Source organism: Pavona decussata, unplaced genomic scaffold (assembly GCF_977016875.1).
Source record: "Pavona decussata unplaced genomic scaffold, jaPavDecu1.1 SCAFFOLD_300, whole genome shotgun sequence".
NCBI classification, from domain to species: Eukaryota; Metazoa; Cnidaria; class Anthozoa; order Scleractinia; family Agariciidae; genus Pavona; species Pavona decussata.
In genome coordinates, this window is record NW_028145697.1 from 1,211,396 (window position 1) to 1,231,205 (window position 19,810).

The 19,810-nt window shown below is 37.3% G+C and overlaps 1 protein-coding gene across 3 annotated transcripts; it reads left to right on the forward strand.

The window, feature by feature from the left end:
- The first annotated feature begins 106 nt into the window (after nucleotides 1-106).
- On the forward strand, nucleotides 107-19,223 carry LOC146454526 (putative histone-lysine N-methyltransferase PRDM6). 3 transcript variants are annotated; one of them, XM_085095422.1, is made up of 5 exons: nucleotides 107-361; nucleotides 8,685-9,046; nucleotides 13,956-14,245; nucleotides 14,863-15,112; nucleotides 17,017-19,223. In XM_085095422.1, exons 2-5 carry the CDS (start codon nucleotides 8,809-8,811, stop codon nucleotides 17,613-17,615), a joined length of 1,377 nt encoding a protein of 458 aa, XP_084951548.1. In that variant the 5' UTR covers nucleotides 107-361; nucleotides 8,685-8,808; the 3' UTR covers nucleotides 17,616-19,223. The 3 variants fall into 3 exon arrangements, with proteins under 3 accessions (XP_084951548.1, XP_084951547.1, XP_084951550.1); XM_085095421.1 differs by lacking the exon at nucleotides 107-361 and adding an exon at nucleotides 7,263-7,399; XM_085095424.1 differs by lacking the exon at nucleotides 107-361 and adding an exon at nucleotides 8,207-8,528.
- Nucleotides 19,224-19,810: the final 587 nt, after the last annotated feature.

Sequence of the window (19,810 nt, forward strand, 5' to 3'; positions counted from 1 at the left end):
CCAGCTATTTAGCGGGTTACTCTGGTGTAAATTCGTGAACCGAAAACAAAGCGCACCGCGCCTGGTTCACTCAGTTAGTCTCTTATCAATTGAAGCGTATTTCGCGTTCAGTTCGTAAAAGTTAAATTGTCTATTATTTCATCGAGAAACTTTGATGTAACTCGAAAATGGCCCTAAAAAGGCAAAAAGGAGAAGCTTACTTCCGTGAAAATTACAGCGGTTATATTTGGAAAGTTTTCTTTATAAAAGAAAGGTGGAAAATCTTTCGGCAAAAATGAATGAGCGGCAAAAGATAACAGGGACCACAATATTTCACAGCCAAACTGAAGATAAATGGAGAGTTCTAAACAGCTAACAGACGGTAAGTTCTCTTCTTAAAGTAAATTATCCGCGGATCTTTCGCAAACTTCCAGGGTCACTCAGAATCTGAATCAGTTAATGTAATCCTTGTGATCTTTGAGTCTGTGAATTGAAATCAAAGATTTGATCATTCATGTAAGCTATTGAGCGGTGAATTTCCTGTGATGCTGTATAAGGTGATTCTAGTTTTTTATTCTTCGAGTAAAATCTAAAGGTACAGCTTTTGAAATGAAACCCGTTGAGCGGTTCCTATTTTACAACCCGGTTTATAGCACCTTTCCCTGTTTTAACTCTGGGCTTTAAAATTAATTGTGAGAGAGCGCGTTCAGTCACGTTTGAGAGATTTTAGAGTCGCGTTTGCGGCAAACTTTAGATTCGCGTTTATGTTTTCGTGAAAGCGTTAGTACACAGATGAGAATATTGCAAAGAAATTCTGACCTTTGATTCAAACGCAAACTTACTCAATTTTACTGAGAAACAGAAAACAATGAGCGGCAAATATAAGTCTAACATAGTCGCGTGGTCATTCCTGTCGTTTGCCGTTCACCGTAAAGGCTGGTTTCCATATGATCGCGGATCGCAGATCGCAGATCGCAATAAGGTCTGCGATCGTCTGCGATCATATGGAAACTACTTCTGCGATCGTCTGCGATCCTGCGATCGCGATCGCAGACGATCGCAGAAGATAGAACCATGTTCTATCTAGAGGCTGGTTTCCATATGATCGCAGACAATCGCAGACCTTATTGCGATCTGCGATCCGCGATCATATGGAAACCAGCCGTAAAAGTTATTCTTAGTCTCTATTGTATAATTTATCTCTCGACTAGAGATATTGTCTAACAGCTAAATCACTATGTGAGTACTTCGTTCCCTGTACTTAAATTCATTATGCAGTATGTAGCTAATATTTTCTCTAATCCTGATTAATAATAATATTTTGTGGCCTTTATTTTTTATTACTAGCTTCAAGCTAATTCCAGTGCGATGATCATTTGAGCACTGTAAGCAGTATAATTTAAGTCAGATTTAACCAATGGAATTGGGATCCCTTTAATAGCAATTTACTCATTTCTAAAGAGTATTCTAAGTCTTAATCTGCGATGTCAGAGTTTTCTCTCTTGACATTTTACACTACCTTTTTAAATTAATCTGTTGGTACAAATCGGGCAATACAATTGCAACATGGGTTGTTGTCTGCTAAATCACGAACAAATTCTCGGAACTAAAATGAAGCGAAAGGTATATCGAAAATATAAATAGTTATGTCTAAGGATTATGTTCCCGTCGCAGCCTTGCGTGTCGCAAATTTATCGATAAAGGTATGTCCACAAGCTGGCATATCTTTCGACAGCAAACATGAACTTTATTTGCCCTCTGGTTACGCTATACAACAGGCTGCGAAAAGTAATACTCTTCGATTAATCAATTTATTACTCATAGGTACTGGTAGGTTATTTGGAATTACTTAAAAAAAAAACTGGATCGCTGATAGTGCAATTCTAGAGTTTAATTGGCTTAGCGGTTATGTGTGATGAGCTATTAAAATAGTTTCATCGGGCATTGCGACGTATTTTGCAAGCTAAAATATACTGTATCTTATCCCGCTGCTCTGAGCCAGTGAAAAACTAGAAAATAACATAGCCAGCCAATCAGAACTGGAAACCATTCCACCGTTCGCGCCGTTTTCTCGCTTGTTTGGTTTTCTTTGACTGGAAGCGCTACCATTTGCAAAGAAATTGTTTTGAGCTCCAAAATGGCTGAAAATCTTAACGAAGAAGCAAATTCTCAGTCGTCTCAGCTAGCTAGAGAAAAAAACTTACAGAAACTCGTGGGCGATGGTGGAAATAATGCCTGCAGTAGCTCCATGACCGACAGCGAGGTGAATGGTGAATTTGTCTTCCTCGAAGGAAACTCGCTCAGTTTAGAATTGCACAAATAAATTTAACACTTGTAAGTGACTACTTCTTCGCTCTCTACAAAATTATGTTATTTTCCCTTTAGAAGAAGCAAAGATTCTTTCGACAAATTTTACAGTGTTCTACAGAAGTTTTAAGCTTATGCGACAATGAATGCTTATGTACAATTAAATGACTATAAAATAAACGTCGACGCGACGCCGGCAGCGTTCAAGATATCGCTTACTGTCTTGGATTCCTTTTCTGAATGCCCTCTGAAATTATTATATTAGTAGCTCGCCTGCGGCGTGGGCTAAAATGAGCCTGAGTCGGGCCAAAAACATATTTAAGCCCACCAACATCACCTCTATTGTAAATTGTTGTATTATACCATGCCCTAGGAAAAGCAGCCACTAAGTTATCTTCTGGCTTTCTTGTAACACGAAATCAGCAAGATCTCGCATTTTTTTTTTTTTTTCAATAAAACAATTATTCCATTCGTGCTTGTTGGATATGAGATAATTATAGCTAACTCGGCGCTAGGCGCCTCATTGGCTATCTATTATCTCATATCCAACGCGCGCTCGTGGAATAATTGTTAAGTACGGTACCTACTAATAAGGAAGTATTTTTGTGTGGTTTTTGACTACATGGGGAAAGCAGATCTTAGCAAGGGCTATTAAAATCCAAAGAGAAATTTGGGAGTGACCACGAATTTTTTAGAGAAGCAACAATTAGCCTTAAAAACCGTAAAATTGAAAGCAATGTATGGCGTTTTTTCCTCCTCCTCCTCCTCCCTTTTTTTTTTCAAATTGAAGCTTTATTATCTCTGAAAAATGCACGTTTACCCTAAATTTTCATTTTGGATACCAAGAGTACTTGCTATTAAAGTTCTGCTTTCTCCGTAAAGTTTTAAACCACGAAAAAATATTCCTGTATTAGTTGGCACCACCCATACGAAACCCGATTATCTGAAGATAGACAGAACATATGTTCGTTAAAAAAGTAGGTACCGTCCTTAATTATACCATGCCCGAGAAATAGCGGCCATTAAACTGTCTTATTGTTTTTCTTGCAACGTCAAATCAACAAGATCTTACAATATTTATATATATATATAAAATAGTTATCCCACTCTCCCTTATTGGATATGGGATGATTTATATCTCATATCCAATGCGGACTCGGTTTTTTTTTTCTTTAAATTATGTGTCGTTTTATACGTTGCTATAGTTTACCACGTGGTAATTTAACTATAAACGTGAATAATTGTTTATCATATTCGTTTATATTCGTTTGCTAAAATTCAAAAATTCAAATTTTGGTTTACGATAGAGAAGGATTGCTATAGAAACACTAAGTAACGTAAACATACATATCACATTCGTTCATTCGAATTCAAGTTTGGGTTCATGTCGCTATAGAAACACCAAGTAATGAAAGTAGACACATCATAATCGTAAATTCAAATTCAAATTGGATTCAAGTAATGAAAGCAGACATATCATTTTCAAATATTTAAATTTTGGTGCAAGTAAGCACACACTCGTTTTATTAAAATTGACAGATATTGTCAAACACTAATTTAGTCACCTTGTTTTTATTTCGGCTCGTAACAAACGTTTCAAGACTACAGCGGAACTTTGGAAATAAATTATACAGATAACAGTTTGATAAATTTATGAAGGATTAAGAATAACATTGTTCGGAAATCCTCTTACATATGCAAACCCCGTAAGGCGAAAAAATATAAAAAAATATATATAACCAGGCGAAACTATGACAAAGTGTTACTGTTTACAACAAGGAAATGCAATGAGGTAAATTGAAAACGGAAGTTTCTTCAGCGAGATCTTGAGAAAAATACTTTTGTGCACTAAACATAAACTTATCTATCACAGCGCTGGGATTTAAAAAGAGGTTATGGATGGATAAGCTGCATAACAGCTAACCGTTAAAAATTTTAGGCCATGTAACAGTTAGCAGTAAAAATTTCACTGTGACAACAACCAGGGGCCCGTATCTCGAAAGTCCCGGTAACTTATCGGGCCCAACAAGTGTCTTTGGGGATAAAAGTTTGTTAACAGAAGTCAAGTTTTGTTAACTTTGAATACTAAATTTTAAAATCTTATATATCTATGAAAAGATTGGCCAAGAACCATGTCTGTAATCAATGTGTAATCGGCGAAAAAAAAACATTTAAAAATATACTTATCGCGCCCGATAAGTTCCCGGGACTTTCGAGAAACGGGCCCCAGGCCTGCCACAATTCCAAATGAGCGTGTTGTCCGATCACGCCATCTTGATAGCCAAGAATCGTCAGGAGAAACCGACAAAAATGGCATCTTTGCATGTTAATGACAAAAATTTCATTATTAACTTTACCGCAGAAGTTTGCAGTTTCATTTTCTTAGTTTTATTGAGAATCTAGTGTAACACTTAATTGTAATTTCTCATGCAATAGTTAACCGATTAAAATTTTGGCTTTTATAATTTAACAGTAAAAATATCGGGTTCATAACACTTATCTGTATGCGGTCACACCAAATCAGAAGATTACAAATCGGCTACTGTTTGAGCGGATTATTCAGTCTAGTAAAACTAGAAAATCTCTCTTGACTCTGAGCCACGACGATTCCATACCGTTTTCTGAATTGCAATATTTCTTGTCAAAAATATTCTTTTTAACCTTAGAAGATATGTTTAGCTTAGTATTTCTGTGTACCCCTACCGCTAACATCATGCGTTCTCAGCATTTCCGTCATCACTACTGAACGAGACGTTGAAGCAGTAATAATGTTATAAAATAAAGATGGGTGTAGCTACCCCTTGTAGAGTGAAGGTCCTCGTTAGGTTGATAGCTTAGAATTGACCCAAAAGCTGAGAATCCAGACCCCGCATACACGCCCTCTAGTTACGCATTTACACTGCTTTCATCGTTTTTTATTACATGTAAATCAAAGATTCTAAAAGCGGGCCAAACAGATCGGTAATAAGTTAGCCTTAGTTATAGAGAACCAAAAAACGGAAATCTTGAAATTGTTGGCCCACTAACAGGTGGTTTTAATTTGAATGGTTCCACTCAAAGATGATGTCCACAGATTCAAAAGTTACAAACACCTTGTAACAACAAAGAAAACGAGACTGCAGTAATACTCTAAAGCATTTATTTGAGTGGTCATACCGACCGGACTCTACCTTTCTTGTGTAAAAGAGAATTATTTGAATCACGGATTTATCCTTTTAGGTCATCAGCGTAGGCGTGTAACGGCATTCAGAATTATATTCAGGTCTGAGTACGGCTGCAGTACTGCGGCAATGATACATTTCGCTTTGGGAGTCTGAGGGTAAAATATATGCATGTTAACGTAAATCGCCTTCACTCAAAGTGAAATTAAAAAAAAACTACCCAAAAATAATAACCCACTTTTATATATATAGATATATATATATTGTTATATAAATTCAGTCTGGTATCTGTTATTCCGGTATTATTGATAGAGCCCTTAAAGCATTTCCACTTTCTGTATCAGACTACAGATAACTGTAGATATGTTCGCACGAAGAACGTCTTTGCGTACAACCAGTTTTATTCTCGGTCTATACTACATCAACTAAACGTTTTAGCGAAATTACTTGACGAAAAAGCCCTGAGGTTGGGATTGACAAAATTTGGAAATGTCGTCTTCAGCTTAAGCATATCACCTCTGTATTTATTTTCTACAGTTCAACAAGAACGAAAACTTTATTGTTTCATGCTGAGATAACCTCAAGCCTGTGCTAAATAATCTATTTAAGTTTGATCATTATTTCATGTCTTCCCAAAACTGCTTCCTATGTTTATATTGCGAAGATCTCAATTAGAGCCAGCTAACAAGCGAGACAACCCTTATGAAACATTAAACAGCTTATTGTAAACCTGACTAAAAGGTTTTTACACTTTTAGGAATAAACAATAGCGCATCGCCGAAAGCAACCAACCCGTGAGTAAAGGTTTTTCGCCTCTGAAGAACTTCGAATTGTCCTATTTTTTTAGTTTTGAGTTTTCGATAAGTTTGACATTTCACCACTTCCGTCAGATAATTCTTGAAGTGACAAAGAACAATGTATTGGTTTTTTTGTATCGGAAATAAATGTTTGTTTTAAGTGTTTTTAGAACAAACCCCGTTGAACAAGTTCGTGCCTTGAATGTATTTATCGCTTTTCATCACAAAACTTCGAAGTATAGTGTACTTTTTTTCGATATATGATTATAGAACTTACGAAAAACTCTTTTTAAAAAATTCATTATAGTTTTTCATTGAACCATATTAAGGCTATTGTATATTATTATTTCTTTTTTCCTCTAACAGCGCTGGGATTCTAAATATAATAATTTTCAAAACTGGCGTGAAATTGGTTAAAGTCTTTACTTTCTTCGGGCAACAATCCAAGCCAATATTTCAGTGGGAATTTATCCACGGTTAATTGTCATGGCCATAAAATGCCAGGGACATAAATTATGAATCGCTTCTTGACAGGTCATGCATTTTTTATCATTTTCTTTAGCAAACAATTGAAGCTATTTTCAAAACACAAAATCAATAATTGAAATTTCATATTGATTGAATCTGCTGTCACTTAACCCAGGCTCGCAATCAATTATTTACGACTTAAGCTTTTCACAAGTTATTTCTTGGCGCTTTTCTCTCACGCCAGGTAATATTACATCGACATTCATATGATTATTTGACTTAAAAAATGTTAGAACTTACCGGCAATGAAGTTCGTCTCGCACTGCTTGTTTCAAACCGTGACCGGTTCGATATCGTGGTTGAATTTCGATGGCCTTCAATGATTTTCTTCTCTAAAGATAACGAAAATTTTACGGATTGTTATCACCAGTCAGGCATCCTATCGGTAAACCATTGCAAATCCATTTCTGGCGAGCATACGATTGACAGGTGCTCGTCAAATCAAACAATCGCACGTGTTTTAACAACCTAGTTCCTACTACTTGTTGTCAAATATTGTTGAACATCAGAGGAAAGGTGTGTTGAAGGGAAAGATTTTTAAGATTTTTAGAGATTTGGACGTTAAAATTGTGATATACTATTTTACCCCGTGTCTCTACAGGGGACGTTGTTTTACAGTTCTGGCAGGTGAGGGGAAAAGCTTGGAATGTAGAATTTGCCATGTATGTTTATCATTTCATTACACTGCAATGCGACAAACTATTACACTGAAGCTTGTCCGACTGCAACCTATCACCCACGGCATTTATTTACCATGCATTCTAAATCTACATTTCCCAATTCTAAAAGCCGGCAGACTTTGTATCAGGGCATTACAATACATTGCTAGGCTAAGTTCGACGGGCCGACTTGTTAGAATTTTAAGATCCACATCGACCTTTCAATGCCCTACTAAGATTATAGGAGAAAAAAAAGTAGACTATATTATCATGATATAGATGTCTAACTATATATGGTTAAGTTATTTGTTTTAATTCAGACGAACAAAACCGCTATAAATAGGAAACCTTTTACCTCAACTTTCAGGTGGTTGAGAAGATTACACGCTGATTTAAAATTTAAATTTTCACTCCTGCTTGCTTAAGTCTCGTAAAATAACTATGTTTAAACTGACTTGTTATTCGCCTTAAGGTAAGACAGAATCTAATTTCAGTCTAGATAGCTGTACTATTCATCATTTCACTCTATTCTCAAGAAACCTTAAATCTGCAAGGTAAACTGTGTTTCTGCGAAGTAAATTCTTAAATTTGACCATTGAAAAAACCGCTGTCTGAGAGCATTTTTCTAGTAATGCGCTCAATGTTTGTTTTTGTAAAATTTTCCACCACGAAATTATGATTTTTTTTTCGCTAGTCCTCGGCACATCGTGTCGGCAAGAAATGGGAGAGTTCGCCTCATTGAACAGATTAATGTTTGCTTCTTAAATTAACTTTGACATCGTGTCACTCTCTCCCACGAAAAAAATATTGACGGATCTTAACTGCCGATCAACTGTTATCTAAAACAAAAACGTATAATTTTTGTCGTACACGCGAAGTGTCGCGAAGAAAGTCAGCGGGAAAGATCGTTTGTCTCGTTGTCCGGTCTGATGAACGCAACAGTCAACATGATTCACCTTGGCCGTATCGCCTCGCACGTGTGTAAATTCAGTGAAAAATAATACAACATCGCCAGACCTGCACTCACAAAGAAAAGTTGCTTGTTTTACCGCCAAGAAGTTATTTAGCCTTCATCAATTTTTCAAAACGCGAGACAGGTGCCCGTGAACGCTTCATTTGACAAGCCATGAATAATTTCCTTTGCAACTTATGTCATTTGTATGAGAACAAGAATTAGTCACCTGGTGGAGAGAGTTGGATAGAGAGAGAGCGTTGCGCGATAATTTATTGATACTCTATTCTATTTTTCATAGGTTTCTGCTTGTTAAACTTCCTTGAATAACGACAGAGCTACAGAAAACGTAACACGGAGGCGCCATATCCTGTTTTTTCTTCACTCATATCTTCAGCAGCTGTTGTAAAGTTAGGATCTCAAGAATGGCTACTTTCGCGGCGTTAGAGCGAGCGAGTCAAGCGGGGAATTCTTCTCCCGTTCAAATTCAAAGCTCTCCCACTCCCGCGTCTTCGCAACGGAACAACCTCACGGCCGAGGATCTGTTCAACTACTTGTATGGTTACACACCTATTCGACTTGTGGATCCTATACAATTACAGCAACGTCGAAAACAAACCGAGCAGCTGGACAAGGGTGCCAGCAGCAAGGAAACTTTCTCGTGTAAGTACCTAACATTTTGAACTTAGCCGCACTATAAATAACAAAACGTATTGCTGACGGTTATTTTACGATGGCATGTAGATGGCTTTTTAAGTTTAAGCAACATATTGACTGAAAAATCGCGGTTGTAATATATCGTAGCTGAATATAACTTTCAGTACTCCAGTCTCGTCACATTATTTACATTAGGAAAGGTTATTGTTGCGGAGTGACTTTCTATGAAGCACACTTAATTATCTGTACATGCGGTTATGTCGGTTCATAAAATTGTCGTATTTCCTTCTGACGGAGGAAATAACTGTCACTGTAAAAGAAATGGTCTCTCGAACAATATTTTAGAAGTGAGTGATTTTTAAGCTAACATATCAATTTGCTTTTCAAGCCTTGGGTGATTTTAATCTCTAATTCTCCCTTAGCAAGTAAACATAATCTAATTCAAAATACACGAAACAAAAAATATCGCCGGAGAAATTGTCTCGATTTGATCTATCGCTAAACTAATGCGGGGAAGGAAAGTTAAGATTTTTTTATTGATTTCTTATCACGAAACTTGTTTTGAATTTTAGCTATTTCCACGTGTTGGCTCGTGATTACCATGGATTTTATGCGAACTAACACAGTTTCGATGGAACCTTAATCCGCCTAAACAGTAGATTACTTGGGCACGTGATGACTGAACTAGCTTGATTCGAGTAGAATTTTTAGGGCAATGATATCACGCGCACTGCACTTGGCCATGTTACGATCCGAGATATTTGATTAGAATGATCAATATAGGGTTCTTTACTGCTCATAACCTTCAAAGGTACTTAATGAGATATTTTTCAATAAATTTTGTATTACTCGAGTGAGGGACAATATTCTATAATGTTATGTCCAAGTTTAAAGGAACCCTAATTTCTGAGCTTATTTCTCTTTTAACCTAATATAAGAGAAGATTGAAAACGTTACTTAAAATTAATTATTGAGTCACTGTGGTGGTTTTCTACCTAAAGATTTCCACCTTCAGACATTTTCATTTTTATAAATTGGCTTCCTTAAATTTACGTTTTAAAAGTCTCCAAACTAAAACTCGAGAACTAATATTTTCTTAAAGCCCACTACACTGTTAAATTGCTTCAAAGATTCATTTATTATTAATGTTTACACTGTGTAAATCACAAACAAAACGGCAACTTGTATCCGCCCGCATGCAAGAAATACTAAACAAAATACCGAAAAAATATGAAAAGCGCCTATCTGAGATGAGATTATGCAAACATGTTCCATTTAATTCCTCGGTGCGAGAGAAAGTTCAATGTAATTACCGGCAAAGCATTAAGATTTTGGAGGAATTTTTTTTTTTTTTTTTTTTTTTTTTTTTGTTATAGGAATATGCGATCTAGAGAGTTGCGGGATGGCCTTTTTGCAATGTTTTGGAGAGATTTAATAATATTTGCGATTCCGCTTAAGATTTGGGCGAAGATCAGTGATTCAACCGTCGCATTTTGTTTGGTCGCATCAAAAACGTATATGCACTAGTTACTGTCAGTTCGACTGCAGATATATTCGTTCGTAGAGTTAGTTTATCAGTTGTTGTTTGTATAGTTTTTAGCTTTAAATTAGTATAGTGAATCTTTTTGCCAGTTTTTTTCAAGCTTTCAAGACAGCAATCTTGATCTACACTCAGCGCGTCTGAGAGGCAGTCTAATAAATAAAAAATCAGTAAACGTTTTTTTTTTTTTAACTTAAATGAACTCGACTGCAATACGTTCATTTTGGGTTTGAAGTTCATTCACGCATTCACATAGTATTTTCTGATATAGAGCCGACAAAGCTTAATTATGTGCTGAACTATGAGTTCTCGCCGATAATCATTTGTTTGACAAACAAAAGAACCATTAAATATACTCCTTTTTATAAGCGCATCTTGTTTTGGGCTGAGGCAATTAGAGCCTGAAAAAGTCCTTAAGATGTTCTTAAGTTACCTGTTCTAGTATTACAATAAATCTATGCGGACGTGACCAAGACACCTATCAAAGAACCATATGTGCCGTAATATGTTGCTTGTGACATACTGAGCTGTGCGGCTGACGTGTACTCTAGTGCTGGGCACAAGATGTTGCTGCAGCCAACTCTCGGTAAATTTGGTTTATCCGTATTTATACTGTCATTTCAAAACATTTGCTCATGATCAAAATAAAAGTATTCTTAACTGAGCCTGGGTAATCAGTGTTCTTAATCTCAGCCTCAACGTTTTTCTAAAAAAGGTTTATATTACATTATGAAAAAGAGTGTGTTCTGGAATTCGCCGACGTTGGCTTCCCATTATTTTTTTTTTGTTATTTATTTATTTATTTTTGGACGGATGGCAGAGAAAAATCACAAAGTCGCCGATTCAAAAGTTACCAAATTTTTTTTTCATTTCTCTTGATTCGGTGATTGGTGTTAATTTTGTCAATCTGTCATCACAGAAAGAGAACGCATATTGATCCATCATGTTGAAATGTCAGATTTTTCCATATCTAAAGCAACGCTTGTCCTCCGTGAAAAAAAAAAAGATATTTTTGATAAAGAAAAAAGAAAGCGTATTAATTTGGCAGCTGACGGAGGAGGGAGACACTATTGTTTCTAATCAATTAGATGGCAAACAACCTGCTAAAATGTGCCGGGCGTTTCCTGAATAGATGAACACAAAGACAAAGCTTCAGACATGTGTCGGGTGTTTCGGACGACAAAACTTAGCTTCTTAGTAGTTTGTTTGAAAAGATAAACGTTTATAGACCAGGCTTCAAAAAGGAACTAAAAACTAATACTGACCTTTTTTATGCTAAAGCAATTATTCACTTTCGCTGCAAAAATCCAACCACGACTTTTTCCCTGTGATTCTAACTTTTACAATTGCCGTCTGCGGGTTAAATTTTTAACTTAGCTTTCATCGTGAAAATTAAGGTCGCTAAACAATTTAGGACGGTTTCTATTATACTAAAAAACAGTTGCAGAATGTATGAGACATCCATGGGGAAGAGGGGGGGGGGGGTGTTCTGACAATCAAATGTCCTAAATTTTACAAGCTAGACTGTCATAACTCTTTCTGAAAATGCTTGTGGGTCATTTTCATTTATTTAGGACTACGCTTGAAGTCCCAATAATTTATCCACGTCAAACAAAAGGCATTGCGATGTACCATTTAGCGAAGTTGTTTCTGATGCTGTATGAGGTGATTTCTACCTTTCGAGTCTGTTCTAAAGTGACTGATCATTTCTTTCCAGTACTAACTGATTATTACACTGTGGAAGGTTATTTTCCCACTTGCCTTGGAAGAGCTATTGATCTCCTTGGTGCTGTTTCGTATATCAAATAAGGTGCGGGTTTTGACATTTGAGCCTGTAGATGAAACACTTTTAAAGGATGGCTTTCAAGCGAAAGTGTCTGAGCAGTACTTTCCCGTGGTTGACTGTCTAGTATACTGCATAAGGTGTGGAGTCTGTTATGAGATCCTAAAGTGAAACTGAGCAGTGCACTGTCACGGAGACTTTGCAGTATTTTAGTCAAAGCTACTCAAAAATTTAACATAGAACCTTTTCTCTGACATGAAATTGTTCGAAGAGCAACAGGTGGAAAATATTAACTTATTTCTCCAATGAAGAACAAACTATAAATCAGTTTTTAGCAATTTCCCAAAAATATACTGGAAAAAGTTGAGAAAAATCGGCCGATTTTTTCAAGTTGTAATTCATTTCCATCCAAGCCATTCGCAGCAAAAGATACAAAATACTAACTTATGTATACTATACTTGTAAGGTAATTGTTAACATTACTGAACCATTATTTTAACATTTTCACCGATACAAATATGTTTTTTCGCTATTCTAAAGCACACTAAATATCGGTGACACTGCTCCTTTAAGTAAGTTGGTTTTATATTTTGAGCATGCGGATAAAATTTTCAAATGAGGCCTATCGATCAAAATTATTTGCAAAGCGCTAACCTGCTACTGTGACGTCACACCAGTAACGAAGATTCGGCCAAGGCATATAATAATAAGTATTATTTTTTGGTTTTCAATTTGATGTCATTCAAATCCTGAAGCTTTGACTTAAAGGTCACATTAAAGCTCCTCATATGTATTCAACCCATTAGTGCGACAAATCGTCAACGAGAATTTCGTGTGATATGTTGTTTCACTTTAGAAATAAAAAAAAATGTGAAATTTGAGTAAATTCGTGGCAACCAGAAACAGAGTAAGAATATTACAAAATGTTTGAGAACCCCTACCTTTTGCCTTACTTCTGGATTTTCAAGAATTAAAACATGGTTAAAGTATCATTCCATTAACTTTTAAGAGAAACAAGCAATATTGAGTTTATTATAAATAATAAAATTTTTAATATTATTGATTTATTCGCAATTCCATTTCTTATGATTTGATTTAATGCTGATACATTAGAGATATGTTATATAAGTACTTGTAAAAACGCAATTCAACCGCAAGGCTGGGATGTATTCAGATAAATCTTCTTCTTCTTCTTCTTCTTCTTCTTCTTCTTCTTCTTCTTCTTCTTCTACTACTATCTGGTTTATTTCCAATACTATCATTATGTGGATACCATGTCGGCGCCCCAAAGTGTATCACCAACATGGCGGTCACATATTGTCTTGTTATTTTCTCCAAACTGTTTTATCGATAACTTTGTTCTGAGAAACTCTATTGAGCCAGTAAAGTAAACTTCTTTTAACACACTGACCAAGAAAGTCAGCGCTTCAGCGTGAAAGGCACTCAATGTTTACTTGCATGCACTGTATATGAAGTGGCGAATGGCTGGTGCTGGCTCCTTTTCAGCTATGAACTTATGTTTGACTTTATTTGTGAAAATTATTGTTAATTTAGACCAAGGAATTGAAATGTTTAATTAATTAAATTGACAGGGTGTGATATTTGCAACGAGAAACACGACGGAGAATGTCCTATGCACGGTCCTTTACACTCACTCAGGAAACTAGTCAGCGCTGGGCAATCCCACAGCCCTTTGGAAAATGGTTCCATTCTAAAATTCCCAGATGAGGTCTGCTTGTGCACATCCAGCATCCCCTGCGTTGGCTATGGCGTGTGTGCAAGGAAACGGATCCCCGCGGGGACCTGGATCGGGCCGTACGAGGGGAAACTGGTACGACCGGAAGACATCAAAGCTGACACCGAGACTGAGTATATGTGGGAGGTAAAATCTAAATACATACCACAATAAAATTCTTAAAGCAAAAACTTTTAAACCTTTCAATTTTGAAAACGACTCCAGTTAAGAAGAAAGGAAAGACACAAAAGGCCATTTTCTGTACCATGATGCTTCTTCTTGCCTTCAATGGCATTTAAACGCCGTGTGGTTTCTCATGGCCTTCATCGCCACCTTTATTTTATCATTATTACACCGTCTTGTAATTCTATTTATAGTGGCAAAAAAATAACATTGACACTTGAAACTTAAAACTTCAACTTGGGGTGCTGGTCAGTTACAGACAGCCTAACTACGAGTAGTTTCTTTGGAATTGGAAGGTCCAAGGACTTAAAGCTTGCTTGTACCCATGGGTACAAACAGGATTTATGATACTTTTGTAGATCAAACGTTTAGGAGACTGAGATACACATTGCGGCACAGTTTGTAAGAAAACAAATAAAATATTAGTTGAAAACGAGTATGAAGCACTTCTTAGGGCCCGAAAATTGGTCAAATCCCAGTAGACAGCAATTCATCTTGAAGTCGGGATTCAACCATGTCTGCAACTAATAAACATACTTCCGATAAAACTGCATAATAACCTTCCTTGCCTTTTCTCTCAGGTCTTCCATGATGGTCAAGTCAGCCATTACCTTGATGGCAAAGACGAAGCCAACTCCAGCTGGATGCGTTTCGTTCGCTGCGCTAGGCACAAAAAAGAACAAAACATGGTAGTATTCCAGTACCACGGCTGTGTTTACTATAGGACCATTAAAGAGATTCTTCCTGGTCAAGAGCTTCTTGTGTGGTACGATACCAGATATTCCCAATTCATGGGGGTACCTGTGGCACTTAGCGACTCTGGGAGTAGGGGTAAGTAGGTTTTATCTCCTTCGTGTATTCATTTATTTGCTGAGCGCGCGTATTGGATAAATCTCAACTTTTCTAATAAGAACTCAGCTCACATTGCAAAATAGATGAGTATTCCACTACTTCGGCTAAAAATTTATAATCGACTGTCCCGTATATGAAACTGGAACTTTGACAAGTCAACCATCTGAAAGTAACATTAAGAGATATTATAACATAGTGCGCGTGCTTCCCTATCTATTGGCGTCATCATGGTACATTTCTCAACATACGCACGGCCGTGCGTCCATAAAATGGCGTGTGCAACTTGCAGACAAACTGGAGTTCGCGTAGCTTAGTTTTAGTTTGTACAAAATAATTCAAAGAAGCAAGTTTTCATTGACAATTTCAGATGAAACTTTCTCGTTTAGACCATACCATTGTGGCGTGTTTGTAAAAACCTGATAAGAACCTTTCTTTTTCGGTACAGTGCATTGAGAGAGTTTTATAATCGATAACAAATAAAACCTGTTTTCCGCGTACCACTTTTCGATACTTTGTGGTCCGACTATGTTATAAAAGAATTGGTTCATGCTTTTAGCTGTGCGTATATCCAGTTATAGATGCACTTGGGAAGTTTGGAGAGCACTTAAGAAGCTAGAGTTGCTCTCGGTTACGCCTCGCGCAACTCTTACGCTTCTCTCGTGTTCTCCCAACTTCCCGCGTGCATCGATAACTCGATATACGCACGCTAAGCATGAACCACTTCTTAAGGACGGTGCCTACTATTGTTACTGCGCGTACGTTCTGCGCATCGCGAGATACTCGGGTTTCCTATGGGTGGTGCCTGCTAATTCAGGAATATTTTTGCGCGGTTTAAAACTATGCAGAGAAAGCAAAACTTAGCAAATGCTTTTGGTATCTCAAAAGAAAATTGGAGGTAACCATATATTTTTCAGAGATAATTAAGCTTCAATTTAGGGAAAATCCCATACATTGCTTTATATTTTGGCGTTTTTTAGAGATATTACTGCTTAATTATCTCTGAAAAATGCGTGGTTACCCCCAATTTTCTTTTTGGATTCCAATAGGCCTTGCTAAGATCTGCTTTCTCCGCATAGTCATAAACCGCAAAAAAATATTTCGGTATTAGTAGGCACCGTCCTTAACTGGATCATGTACAGACCTGGATCAATAAAATACTTGACACAATAAATCAAAGACGGCAAGACACTCATTTTATTCTTGTAGCCCCCGCAGAAGATTTGTTTACCAAACAAAAATATCGAGATATTTTTATACATATACGGTTTTCAGTTTATATATCTAACTTATTTTACTGTCGTAAGAAGCAGTCTCTCTATAATTAATTGATGAAACTCGAAACCGTCATCTCTGACCAAAATGCTCCTGAACCGGCCAAGAAGGTAATGTGGGATTATGCTGGAGAAAGAAAGGGTGACCATGTCGTAGTATAAGTCTAATTTGTTATAATATATATTTCATGGAAGCGGGCTCCTGATGGAAGTGAATATATGAATGAATGAGTGAATGGTCATTGCAGTTATATACGCAACTTAAGCAGTTTCGAAAGCCTGAAAAAAGTTCAGGCTTGAACATGATTCGAGCCCATGACATCTGTGATGCCGTTACAGTAATCTGTTAACTGAGCTATCAAGCCAACTGGGAGCTGGTCATTTTGTGAATTCGTTATAAGCCCGTAGAGGTGATAAGATGAAAGGCTTTCTTTCGCAAGTTGTGTATATATAACGATTAGTATGCATTTGAAATAATTTACTAATCCAGGTCTATACAGGAGATCCGCACCACTCATTGGTTTTCCGCTGCGGCCTTGCAGATTTGAATTGTATTTAAAATATTCCATTGAAGGCGTGCACGCAACTAATCGATTCCATTTCTATCGACAGGTGTTCATCCACCACGTGATCTCGTCGCTCAAGAGCGGTCACGTGCTAGAGCCGACAAAAGCGATCCACTTGAACCAATCGTCAGAAGAACCTTCACAGAGCATGCGCCAGCTCAAAGAGGTCGGCCACCTTTGCGAAGGACTGAGTCAGAGCCAAGCAAATCAGATAACGAACACGTGATTTTAAGAGAAGAAAGAAGGACGGCCTCGTATCGAGGACGAGGCTATGGATACAAACAACAAGCGCGAGCACCAGTGCGCTTCGATCCAGCGGATGATTTCACATGGAGATGTAATCAGTGTTTTAAGGCGTTTACAAACCGCGAACAGCTTGAGGTTCATCAGTGCAATGGTATTGGGAGCGGTAAAAACCTGACTTGTAACCAATGCAGCCAGTCCTTCTCTCATCCAATCGAGTACCGCACTCACATGGAAACACATGTCAATGAAAGGCCTTTCAGATGTGGCTACTGCGCAAGCGCGTTCGCAAGTGCGGCTTTGCTGAACCAGCATGTTCGAGTTCATATGACTGAGGGAGGACTGGGTACTATGAAGCCTTCACCAAGACACGACAGACTGAGCCAAGAATTCCATTTGTAGGAATTGTAGTACACTTCCCATCTACGAGCTTATAGTCTTAGTCTGATGGGATGTGTCGTTAATTTCCATAGCTACGCAAGTCATTTTTGTTCACTCGGCCGTTAACTAGGTGAAGTTTAAAATTTCGTGGTGATTTGAAATGCAACCGCTAAGTACTTCTACCGACGATTTTTTTCTATTGGTATTATTATATTAAATTTCAAAACAGTCTAGTCAGAATTGCTGGAGGAGTAAAGCGCATTCCGATGTAACATTAAAACAAGTCAAAGTTCCTTTATGGACTTCCTTCAGGCATCATTTATGATGACATGGGATGCGTTCTACTTCATCGCTGCTCAAAATTTAAAATCGCAATCGGACCATTGAATACAGCTGAAATCGAAGGTAGCTTGCATCCTAACTAAGTTCCCTTCCTGACATGTGGCACATAGGGCCTTGATGTAGGAAATTTCAAATTGTATTCAAACTCACTACAAAACCTAGAGCAACCATTTGCTTCAAACTTCGCATGTGAACGAGGGCCCAAACAAAAACGGCAGGTTACTAATAGCGTTACCGGAGGATACTATATTTTTCATTTACACTTTTATAGTAACGATTTGAAGTGATTAACATCATATTAAACCTGCTTTTTGGATCCCTTCTCGCGTCGGTCTGCCGTCTGTCCTGCAGGCTAAATAGTCTACTTCTAAATAATTTTAAAATAGTTCCAAAAAGCAGCGTTTTATTTTTCCGGTTAATGCAAACCTTACGCCATGAAACTCAATCCACTGTACCATAAAAAATGCCGACTGGTACATTTACCCATAATTCTTAACGTACCGGGGAAAACCCTCACAGATGCTTATAAAAACGCACAGAAAAGTTCTGAAAACTTCAAACCTAGCTAGCATACACAATATTGTTAGTGCCTGGGCGAATTTCACCAAAAAATAAATTGGCTTTCTATGTGCCCATTGGCTGTTATGCTCGCAAGGTATTGTGGTAAAATGTACAACCACCATCTTTTCCCGTACAGAACACTAACGGATAATGCCGAGAGCTTGAGTGTGGCGGAAGGTGTGCGATTCATCAGACTGCAGTGTGTTTTATCTTTTACACAAGGACAAGAAGACATTTTTACAATCTATGATATAGCATTACTGTTTGTTAAGAAAAGCGTCCTTTTCTACCAAACGAAAACGAAGTACAACCACGCGCAAAAGCGTGATTTCTTTGCATCTGTATATTATTATCATGTAATACATTTACGTATATCTCTCTAGAGAAAATGTTTTCTATAGATATCCAAATCTCCTTTTCCAACGGGAAAAGAAAAACATTTATCAATCGTGATATTCATTTAACTAAACATGACTGCCTTTTTATTATATAATCAGCTCTGTTACAAGTAGTCCTCCATGTAAAGCGGAACGTAGTCTCGGTGCCTACTGTCAACGCCCACTCCTTCACTTGCGTCCCTCTACATGTACAACTGGTGTAAAATTGATGATGCCTGTTTTATAGAGAATTGACTGATTACAATAATGCAATTTAATAACTTTTTGAACAAGTTACAACGAAAATGAAAAGTTGCCCAAAAATCAATAAAGTCATCGTATCAGAGTGGCCCCGTATGACTATGTTTCTTTTATCTTCACTTGGTAAGGGTGTTCGCGCCAGTCTTGCTTCGCTCATACGAACGTAATTTCCATCGCTAGGAAACGTTTGTGCTTCAGTTTTTACATTTGCCAACAAAGCGGATTTTAATTGACGTCCTTTTATAAAGTAATTCTGCGTTTGCTTTGGTTTTGCTTTACCAAACTCTGTGGTTTTAAAAACTTCGTGCCACTTCCTGAACCAATGAGAACAAAACTGTCCAAACACAAGTTTCACGAAAAGTAGAATCGCTTTCTACTTCTGCAACGGCTCGCAACGGTCACAGTGGTAAAAAAACAAGAGTTTCACCGTGTAACACCACTTCGTGAAACTGGTCTCGTTCGCCCGGCGTTGTACACAAGTTTCAGCTAAAAGTTTCAACGTGTAACGGCGGCTTTAGTTAGTTCGAGGAATCAGATTCCGTTTTTTAAAACCTTCAGCGACTTAAGTTTCTACCTAAATCATCCGAACAATTATCAAACTGTATTAGCTTGCACAAATATGTCTTTGAAAGGGAAAAAAAGATGTGGAAACACAGAAGACAGCATTTTTAATTA

Excerpts from the sequence above, each read along its gene's own strand:
- LOC146454526 (XM_085095422.1), top strand. The coding sequence starts at position 8,809 with ATGGCTACTTTCGCGGCGTTAGAGCGAGCGAGTCAAGCGGGGAATTCT. Across the intron at positions 14,246-14,862 it reads AGACTGAGTATATGTGGGAG|GTCTTCCATGATGGTCAAGT; the intron begins GTAAAATCTAAA and ends CTTTTCTCTCAG. Across the intron at positions 15,113-17,016 it reads TAGCGACTCTGGGAGTAGGG|GTGTTCATCCACCACGTGAT; the intron begins GTAAGTAGGTTT and ends TTCTATCGACAG.